The sequence below is a fragment of the Medicago sativa genome, chromosome 5 (genome assembly GCF_051527215.1).
Source record: "Medicago sativa cultivar Bolivia chromosome 5, Bolivia_mono, whole genome shotgun sequence".
In the NCBI taxonomy this organism is placed as follows: Eukaryota; Viridiplantae; Streptophyta; class Magnoliopsida; order Fabales; family Fabaceae; genus Medicago; species Medicago sativa.
Window position 1 is genome coordinate 51,185,801 of NC_140753.1, and position 11,179 is coordinate 51,196,979.

Below are 11,179 nucleotides of genomic sequence, written 5' to 3' on the forward strand. Positions count from 1 at the left end.
AAGCAGCTTCAGCTTCATTAGCAGCTCTTAATCTCAACTCTAGACCATGTTCGTCTAAAGCATTTTTCAGCATTTCAGCTTGAGAGTGAGCTTAATTTTTAGATTCTCTAACTTCTGGCAAGCTGGAATCAAGTTTTTAGCATGTTCAGAATGAATCATCCAAGTAGACAGAAAAGAACAACATTTTGTTTTGAATGCGAAACAAAACCTCAAGTCAATTACCAAATGCAATGAAACATTTATCATAAGTTCAATTTAATAGGTAAACCTTAAGAAGTTGGGCATCATAAATGAAAGTATCTAGAGAAATAATTCTCTACCAGCATTTTTCTTGTTCAATAATCGACCCATTTGAAGTATGAAAATAAGATTTACAAAAGAAAGTTGGTGGAACCATTGATGGACAAAATTTGAGGCTTTCAATAATTAAATTCTTGAAAAAATAAATGAATTTTAAAGGAATAGTGAAACCAATCCATGCACATCATTATAATCCATGCAAAGGAATGAAGATAGACCATAAACAAAGCAAATTCCTTCACCCAGAATCCACCAAAACTTGAATACAGGAGGTCAGGGAGAAACAACAGCTTTTAAACGCGGGCAAGACGAAAAAAAGAGGGAAATAACAAACATTCTAGAGACTGGAACTATATGACATTATCTGCATTCTGTTAAAGAGCAAAAATTTGAATATCTTGTAGTAAAGATAAAGAGGTTTTTTATTAACATCCAACATAAAATTTGGCAAGCACAACAGCCACAGGCAGGTGCTTCTTTTCATTACTTAGTCAACAAATTAATTCGGTATATCATCCCAAACACTATAGAACAACAACTCCAATAATTACATCAATTAGACTAAACTCTGCCACTACTGAACAACCTCAGATAAGCGTACCTTTTCTGATGATCCTGCAGGCCATACATATCCAGAACAAATTCTAACTCCTGATTCTCCTCCTGTAACTTTTCAATCTGTAACAAAACACCTTAATGAGTTGTTTGAAATTATAGACAATCTTGAAGGCCTCTAAAATCATAATGCAGATAATATTCGAGAAACATGGAAAGTATAGGAGCAGACACACATGCAAAACACAACAAAACAAAGGAAAGAAAAACATTGCAATCAAATCTGTTTCAGTCCGAGACATGCCCTAAGATTTAGAAGGTAAAATATAAGTAACACTCAATTAAATTTAATCTCAAATGAGGAAAATGGCAATTATTATTATTTGTTGTACAAAAGAGGCGTTGAAGAACTAAATACCTACAGACAAAGAAAAACACCAAGGTAGACTTACCAATGCTTTTGAAGACTTTATTTCCAAAACCTGTTCAGCACATTTGATTGTAAGGCTCTTGAGTTCGCTTGTCTGCTTCAAAACAAAGGAATCAATAAACCTTAATGCTTAAAAAGTATGTATGGTATTAATTCAAGGACAAGAACCCGCCTACACCCTCTTGCAGTATAATGCAGCCAACATGATATTTGAAGTCATTCAATTCAAAGAGGTGTAAATCAACAAAAGGTATTCAAGTTTAGTAGGTAACTCTTCAAATTTAATTCAACCCGTACAAAACCAGCTTGTAAGGTGATAAGTGATGACTGCCCGCCAATTATAAATATGTTTTCAGACCATATCTCATTCAAGTTAGACTCTCAAACACACCCAGGACTGGACATCTGGAGTGCAACTAAAATTTGGGTTGAGCCTAATTCAACCCTTACAAAACCAGTTTGCATCCCCAGATAGCTTCTTCCAATCGATAGCATACCCAGTGGTGGATCTTGGCTAAATTTGTTGGGGGTGCCAAATATGTATAGAATATATATAAACCGTTACATACAGAATAGCAAAATTGTAAGTAGTTGGATTGGTTGAGTTTGCATAAAACAAGCCCTTTGGTTGCTGGTTCAAGTCCTAGTGAAACGTTTTTTTTTTTTAATAAAAATAAAAAAATACATTTAAATTCAAAAAAACAGAGCCAGTGGCACTTGAACTCAGAAAAACAAAGCCAGTGGCACTTGAACTCGTGACCTTATGGAGAGAAAAGACCCCCAGTTACCACTGCGACGCTTAGAAACTACTGATATAAGACGCTTAATATAGTATGTATAGATCATCTAGGGGATACCATAGCACCCATGGGTCCCTGAAGAGATCCGCCACTGAGCATACCTCACATGGATTGCATGAGACCTTACAAGATGGTGAAAACGAGGCCCGGGAAAAAGATTGTAAGGGTTGGAGACTGTTTTTTCATGGCAAAAAGAAATATCACCTAAATCTAAATTTTTTAGGCATGGCCAATAGCAGAACAAAAAAAAAAAAAAATCCACCCTGTTAAAATCAAGGACAAAGTCCCACCAAACATGGCCAATGGCATAACAAGCGTAGTTATTTCCTTCCCTATAAATGTGTGAAAAAACTAAGGATATTTTACAAATAAAAAGACAATTTTACAACTGACTTTTAATGGACAACAAGACAGCGAGAACATTTATGAAGACATCAATGACCAAATTGGAATCACGTTCCAACCAAAGACTGTCCCTATGGTGAAAAATCTTCACCAGCATAGCTGCACAAAGCTCTGAGTAGTTCTACTTTGTCCACACTTACAAAACAATTATTGTGCCTGTGCCAGACCCTATGGTGAAAAATCTTCATCACCAGCAAATCTGCACAAAGCTCTACGTAGTTCTCTACTTTGTCCACACTTTAAGTCAACACAAATATTGTGCCTTTTTCCAAACCACTAACATTTGAGTGAATCGTTTCATAAAAATTAACAACAAAAATTAAGACGGCTTATAAGACTTGCGCTTCCAACCTCTATACTATGTAAAAGTAACTATACAAGATCATCACAGACTCAAATTATTTAGATAAATTTCTGTAAAACACCAATCACAAAGTAGGTGAGAAAGAAATTGAAAGGGCAGTTTGTGCAAATAACCTACCCCCTCTATTTCGCTGAGTGAATGTGCTTTCTCACGCAATGCTACAGCTTTAAGAGCTGCATCTTTCCATAGCTTCAACTGTGTTTCCATCATCCCCATTTCTTTAGATAAAGCTGAAGATATCACATGAAACTCAGCTCTGATATCATTTCTACCTGAAACGTTTAATATTGTAAGAAATGAGGATATCCAAACATACACACTGCAAATCTAAATAGAGAAAAGGTGATATACAGACCAGTATCCTCTTTGGCCTCTTCCACTTTGCGACGTTAACCCTGCCAGCCTAAAATTGCATTTAAAAGAATATGTAAAAGGAGAAGCAACCAAAAAAAAAAAAAATTAATTATCAAAGAAGAAAGAAGAAATCATTGTTAACCTGCAGAGACACTGTCAATGATTTATATCTATCCAATTCAGCGATCCAATGTTGAAGTTGATCATTTGCCAGAGAGTATACTCGGGAAGTGCGTACATACTTATCATCATTTAGTTCATTCTGGAAATAAACATACATGAAAAGATACTTTTACATGGAATCCTAGAGTAAATGCATCTCAATTACTCAAGAAATAATGACAAAATCATTGCAGATAGCTCAAATTTACAAACCTGAAGTTCTTGGAATTGCTTTGCTAATATTTGATTTCCTTCCCGTGCATCTTGAAGCTCAGAAATACGATCAGCATTCACTATCTATGACATCAGCTAAGCATATATCTCAGACAGAGAATCGACAAATGAATGACAGAAGGAAAGAAATAGCAAAAAATAAAACCTTGGCTTCCTCAATTGAATTCTTCAACTCAGACAAACCCATGGCTCTCTCTGCAGGCTACTCAGGAAACAAGCTTCCATTCATAGCATCAGCATTGGAGGAATTCATTCCCATAGCTGCATCCTTTTGCATTTTCAGCCTGACTAGTTTTCTTCTACTCTCTTCAAGTTCAGCCACGATCTCGTCAAGCTCTCCTTTAATTATTAAAAAATAAACTCTCAAGAGACAATTATTTTAAAGCCTTCGGCCAAATTTATAAGAGCCAATAAGATCTCTAGAATCATAGAAAAATATATCTGCATAAATATCAGGTTGTTACTTCTGGTCATATCTATTCCGATGTTTTATAAACTGGAGGGGATGTTGAACCGGCGAGACCTCCAGGGCATTGGTTCACTTGGTTCAATCGGTTTAACCATATGGTTGAATCACATGACAAAGAAAAAAATAAACAAAAAAGTATTGAAATAAATAAATTAAGTGCATAAGAAAATGTAAACAAAAAGTTTGGTTAAACCAATCACGGTTCAACCAGAGTGCAATGTAACCGAGATCAAACAAACCGGCAAATGTTTGGTTCTCAAATCAACCGATCGAACCAGCCAGTTCGGTCTAATTGTTAAAACACTGCTTTTCCTAACTAAACAGACTAATTTTACTCCCTGTAATTCTTGATAATTTATTAAGGGTTTTTCTATCATGTGCAAATTTGCACATGTTAAGAAGTTTAAAATAGAAATTTTGTATTGGAACTTGTACATTTAATATTAAATATAAAACTTTTGAATAAATAATTGTTGTTTTCCAAGAAAAAGTTACTACTATTAGTTGTTTTAACATGTGCAATGTTGCACATGTTAGACAATTATTTAATTACTGAAAATTTCAGTACCATAATCTCTTGCTGTCTCCGCAGGTTAATGATTATTTTTCCTTCTTTTATAATTGATATTTTATTGCTTGCTTCTCCTTTTACATACTCTTTTTAAGTACAATTTTAGGCTGGCAGGACTAACATCTCAAAATGGGAGAAGGAGCTGAATTTGAAATTGGAGTCTGCTGATAATGCAAGGCATATCCTTGACAATTCTGACTATGACCGATGACCTCGAGCTTCAGTTGCAGAAATGTATTATTAAAAAGGAATGATCTTGAAATTAAGATGGAAAAGGCCAAACAAGATACTAGTCTGCATATCACATTTTTTGCATTTTGATGTCTAGTGTGTATGTTTGAATCTCCTAGTTTCTTACCATATTGCATGTTTCAGGGAGAGAAGATATCAAGTTGAGTTACGTGTGATGATCTTAGCTTTATCTGAAAAAAAGGGGGATGATGGAAGAGCAGTTGAAGTGATAGAAAGATGCAGCTCTTGAAGTTGTATCATAGCATGAGAAGGCAGATTCATTAAGAGCAAAATTGAGGTAGAAGGCTAATCTCACAAATTTCTCTTTCATTTTCTTCTCACCTACTTTGTGATAGGTTTTTTATATAAACTTATCTAGATAATTTGAGTATGTGATGTTCTTTGCATAGTTACATAATTTCAAGATAATTTTTAGATACACCATTCCAAATACTAAGAACAAATTGCACATGATCCATTAAGTTCCACCTTGATCACCAATTTTGTTGGGGCTTCCTCCGTTTTTGTCACTTCATCTAGTTCTCATTTTGTTTCTTGATTTTCCAGCACCTTCTCCAATGGGCAGTGGCCAATCTGGTTCTAGTTTTGTTTCTCTATTTTCCTGCATCTAATCCAATGAAATCAGGCGATTCTACTATCTTTTCCCAAGAACAAGACCCCTCACTACCAATCCTAAGCCTCTCCCTCTAAATCTTCCATGTACTGCCTTTGTTTATGGCAGTGGTTAAAACTTTCGTGATGTTTGTGTATTTATCTTTTCCTCCTTAAGATCAACCACATGCTTCTTCAACAATGTAAGCAACATTTGTTTAAGCTCTTCCATATAGTTAACTATCTTCTTCATCTTTAACATGCTGAAATAAAGGAGACGAGCCCCTAACCACACATTTCATTTCTAAGAACACCATCAAATTCTCTATTTCTTCCTTGACAAGAGGCCGGGTAGGTTGGACAATTTTTTTTTACGAGCCATAGATTGGAATTGAAGAATAGGATGAATGAATGATAAAAAGGAACATAAATGACTTGATTATTACTAATAGAAATCTGAGCATAAATCAGATAATCCTACTCCAAGGCTTCCCCTTCTACACAAATATCAAATTCCTTGAATGAACCTTTCCATTTTTATTTACCCTATTTATCTAATTGATATGCCCTCCAATTAAACCAACTTCTCTAACTGTTCCTACTTCCTAATTGAATATATTCTAACTAACTAGCTTCTCTAATTGTCCCGTTTCTTTTCATCCAAACATGGAGAAAAAAGAGATAATAAATGCTCTAAAATATAAGTAAATATGGAAATCAATCCTCAGAGACCACCTTTGTTTTAAGATACGAAAAATATTAATTTCATGAGATATTTCCATATTATTCTAACATTAACCAATCATCAAACTAACAAGAAATGAACAATTTGGCAGCGACACTTCTGCAGCCAGAGATATGCCAATATAATTTTATGGTAAACCCCATTTTCATACTCGAAAGATTTTAAAAAATTCAATCTGGCCCTCAAAAGATTATTATATAAATTTTGTCCAATGATATTTTAACAAAAATTACTGCTTACAGGGGCCAAATTGATGTCATGTAGTGACTAAAAATCATCCTTGTTAATATTTCCAAGGTCAAATTGATGTTCAAAAAAATCTTTTAAGGATCAAATTGGAGATTTACACATACACCATATATATTATTGTCACTTAATAGTTATAACTAACAAATATAATTAAACAACAGGAAACCTTCCTTTTACTAAACCACGCTGCTAACCATTAAAAACCCACATTACATGATAATCAATACCTTTCAAATTCATACTGAGTTATTCTAAACTTCATATTAATAGAAGTGGTTAAAACAAAACGAAAAGAAAAAAAAAGTAACATTTCAAATACCTGTAAGGCGTCTTGTGTCAGATTGAACTCGCGAGCACTCGTTTGTTTATATAATTCTGAATACCACAGTATACTCTATGTGTTTTGCATGGAGAGTATCAATCACTTCACGAAAATTGTCAGCCTTCTCTTTCGTCGTATCATCAATCTTGGACATTTGGATGATAGAATCTGCAAACCCAAGTATAGGTAAAAACAAAAGATCAGTTATGCAGTTGAAAGAGGAAATAACAAACTGAACAGAGAGCAGAATCGACGGAAACTGGAGCATGATAATAAACTATAACCTGATCCCAGTGTTGGTTGATTGCAATTAATATGCCATCGTATGAATTTTGTATTTCTTTTAATTCTCTAGTGTTTTCTTCAAGATCCTGTATTGATTGTTTCTGGACTTCTGTCTGCTGAACAAGGTGCTGATTCTGGAGCTGTAAGACACCTGCATCAGCCTGGAAGGAGCATCACCGGTTATGCAAGAAAAACATATAAACAAATCATCGTTAGAAAATGACTTGATGACAACCAAACACAGATAGAGTTTTAATGAATTTCAAAGCCGGTAAAACCCTTGCTCATACTTTTCTTAAATACACCAGTTTTTAAAATGAAGAATTTTCTGACATGAAAAAACACCGCTTTCAAAAATATTAACCACGCAACAAGTAGCTTCAACCCCCAAAACTATACCACAGAATCTAGCATACATAATAACATAATGTATAGAATCACATGACATTAAATGCATCCTTTCTCTTTGCAACCCCAGGGTCCGTTTTGATTGACTTATTTGAACTTATGTACTAGAATAAACACTTGCAAAAACCATTTTACGAACACGGCTTACAATATATGCACAAAAAGTTTACAGCTTATTCTCTTATGCTCTCCAGAATATCTTATAAAAACAAATTATAGTTTATACGAAAGTCAGTTTGACTTGTATAATAACTATTTATACTATAAGCGCTTAATTCAGTTGTTTATCCAAACAAAACCCTTGTTTTAAAAAAATCCAAGTTTTCAGCTTATTTTCATAAGCATTCCAGAATATCTTATTTAAACAACCAGTAGTTTATATGAAAACAGTTTTAATCACAAAATATAATCAAGATAACATAATTAATCAATAACAAAACAAGATTAAACACAACAATATAATCAAATTATACTACCTATGAACTAAAACCCAATTCAGCAGGTGCCCACAAAACTAATCAGCTCTAAGAATCCAATTAACACAAATTAAAAACAATATAATCAATAAGAAAACAAGATTAAACAACAATTAATCAAAAAAGGGTTACATTTTTAGTGTTAGGAAAATGATTGGATGAGTTTGGTGAGACGCGGGAAGAAACTGGAGTGAGAAGATGAGGCTTCTTCTTGTTGGGTTCGTCGTGATGTGAATTTTTCATTTGGGTTCTGAAAATTTGATGAAAAAAAATATGAAGTTGTTTTGAGTGGGAAAAAAGCGCTTACTTTCAAAATTCCTTCAATCTAGCTTGTGATAAACACTTGTCTACTAAATTACCTTTTTTGCTTGGACCTCGGAATTTCGACTTATTTACTTTTTTGGATAAATTTTTAACTACTAAACTACTTAAAAAAATATTAATACTAGGGTGATATAGAATCTTAATATGATGGGTCAAATTAAAGTGTTTAGCACGTACTCATAGTATTTAGCACGTACCCTCGGGTTTGAATTCAAGTTTAAACATACAACATCGTTAAAATTCTTTTAGAAAGTTTATCGTTTATGCGAATCACACAAAGCTAAAGACATTAGGGGAAAAAAATAGAAGAGTCGATAATGGTAGATAAAAAAGTAAATAGCAACTTTCCTTTAGTAATTTATTCTAAAATATAAAAAAAAAAAAAAAAATCTTCATAAAACTTTTTAAGTTATTTCCAAGAAACACTTGTATCCTTTTTAATAAAAAAATATAATTTTTTTTTGGTCAAGAATAAAAAAAATATAATTATACTGTGATGTATGGTTTTGTTTACTCATCATGAGATATGTTGGGGGAAAGCCAAAATCATGGAGGATGAGTTCTAAAAAGTCCCAATTAAGTCTATCATACGTCTTTTCAAGATCAATTTTAAATGTAATAAAGTCATTCTTTGCACGAGAATAATGTATGAAATTAACAATCACTTGGACCAAGATGACACTATTAATAATACCTCGATCGGGGATGAAGCTACTTTGAAGAAGTGATCATCTAGAACCGGTCTCAAGCAACTAACCAAAATTTTTGCGATTACCTTAAAAGTTACATTACAAACACCGATGAGTCTAAAATTCTTTAACATCTAGAGATTACTCTCCTTGAGAACAAGGAGGACAATGTGCTTTAAACAAAAAAGAAATGATACTTTAACAACCATTTTTAAACAAGGGTTAATAGGCTTTTACCCCCCTGTAATATAGGTGACTTTTGGTTTTGCCCCCTAGGAAATTTTTTTTTTAGATTCCGTCCTCGTAAAATGAAGATTCTTTGGTTTTGCCCCCTGACCCCAATGAGTCAGCAGAATCTCCTATGTGGCACGCTGCGTCAGCAGATTCTGCTGACGTGGCGCGCTGACTGTATAATTATTTTTAATTTTTATTTTTTTATTAGGGTACACGTGGCATTTTTTATTTTTTTTAAAAAAAATATTTAAAAAATTGAAAAATTAATAAAAAAAATTTAAAAAAATATAAAAAAATTGAAAAATTAATAAAAAAATTAAAAAATTCTGGAAAAATGAAAAATTAATAAAAAATTGAAAAAAAAATTAAAAAATTCTGGAAAAATGAAAAATTAATAAAAAAATATTAAAAAATTCTGGAAAATTGAAAAATTAATAAAAAAATTGAAAAAAATATTAAAAAATTCTGGAAAATTGAAAAATTAATAAAAAAATTAAAAATTCTTGAAAATCGAAAAATTAATAAAAAAATTAAAAATTCTTGAAAATCAAAAAATTAATAAAAAATCTGGAAAAATGAAAAATTAATAAAAAAATATTAAAAAATTCTGGAATTTTTTTTTAAAGAAATTAAAGAAATCTGGAAAAATTAATCAAAATAAAAAAGTATCTGAAAAAATTTAAAATTTCTGGAAAATATTTAAAAAAATTCGAAATTTTCAAAAAAAATTAAAAAGATTAATCATTTTTAAAAAAATGAAATTTTTGAATTTTTCATTCGTATTTTTCGAAATTTTGTTTTCAACAATGTCTACTACATTCGTTGATTCATGTGTTCTATTATCGCCCATTATTTCCCCTTTTCTCGACCATTTAAAAATTACAACTTATTAGTATTTCCTGGAATTTTGCCGGTTGTTCTTCTATCGGGTGCAATATCGAACTCTATTAATCTAGCTTTCTCATTCACTAATGTTATGACATGTTGGTTCGTTTTATTTCAATTGCATGTCTTCAAATTTAAACTGGACCTAATACAACCATACAAAACTAAATTTTAAAGTGATGAATGCATATATACTAATCAAAATTTCGAAAAATACGAATGAAAATTTAAAAAATTTCATTTTTTTAAAAATGATTAATCTTTTTAATTTTTTTTGAAAATTTCGAATTTTTTTAAATATTTTCCAGAAATTTTAAATTTTTTCAGATACTTTTTTATTTTGATTAATTTTTCCAGATTTCTTTAATTTCTTTAAAAAAAAATTCCAGAATTTTTTAATATTTTTTTATTAATTTTTCATTTTTCCAGAGTTTTTATTAATTTTTCGATTTTCAAGAATTTTTAATTTTTTTAATTTTTTTTATTAAATTTTCAATTTTCCAGAATTTTTTAATATTTTTTTATTAATTTTTCAATTTTCCAGAATTTTTTATTATTTCTTTTCAATTTTTTTATTAATTTTTCATTTTTCCAGAATTTTTTAATTAATTTTTCGATTTTCCAGAATTTTTTAATATTTTTTTTCAATTTTTTTATTAATTTTTAATTTTTCCAGAATTTTTTAAATTTTTTTTATTAATTTTTCAATTTTCCAGAATTTTTTATTTATTTTTTAATATTTTTTTTAAAAAAAATAAAAATGCCACGTGTACCCCAATAAAAAAAATAAAAAATAAAAATAATTATACAGTCAGCGCGCCACGTCAGCAGAATCTGCTGACGTCACGTGCCACATAGGAGATTCTGCTGACTCATTGGGGTCAGGGGGCAAAACCAAAGAATCTTCATTTTACGAGGACGGAATCTAAAAAAAAAATTTCCTAGGGGGCAAAACCAAAAGTCACCTATATTACAGGGGGGTAAAAGCCTATTAACCCTTTAAACAACTTATGTAACAACTCTCTCTCATACTCTTATTGTACTTTTATTCTCTCTCTTCCTTTTTCTCTCTATT

At 31.4% G+C, this 11,179-nt stretch overlaps 1 protein-coding gene across 1 annotated transcript; it reads right to left on the bottom strand.

The window, feature by feature from the left end:
• Window positions 1-861: 861 nt before the first annotated feature.
• On the bottom strand, window positions 862-3,791 carry LOC146922797 (E3 ubiquitin-protein ligase BRE1-like 2). Its single transcript, XM_085711611.1, has 7 exons — window positions 3,750-3,791; window positions 3,584-3,667; window positions 3,351-3,470; window positions 3,206-3,257; window positions 2,972-3,126; window positions 1,308-1,379; window positions 862-978 (listed from the first exon to the last, which is right to left on the bottom strand). The coding sequence occupies exons 1-7, from the start codon at window positions 3,789-3,791 to the stop codon at window positions 862-864; spliced, it is 642 nt and encodes a 213-aa protein (XP_085567737.1).
• Window positions 3,792-11,179: the final 7,388 nt, after the last annotated feature.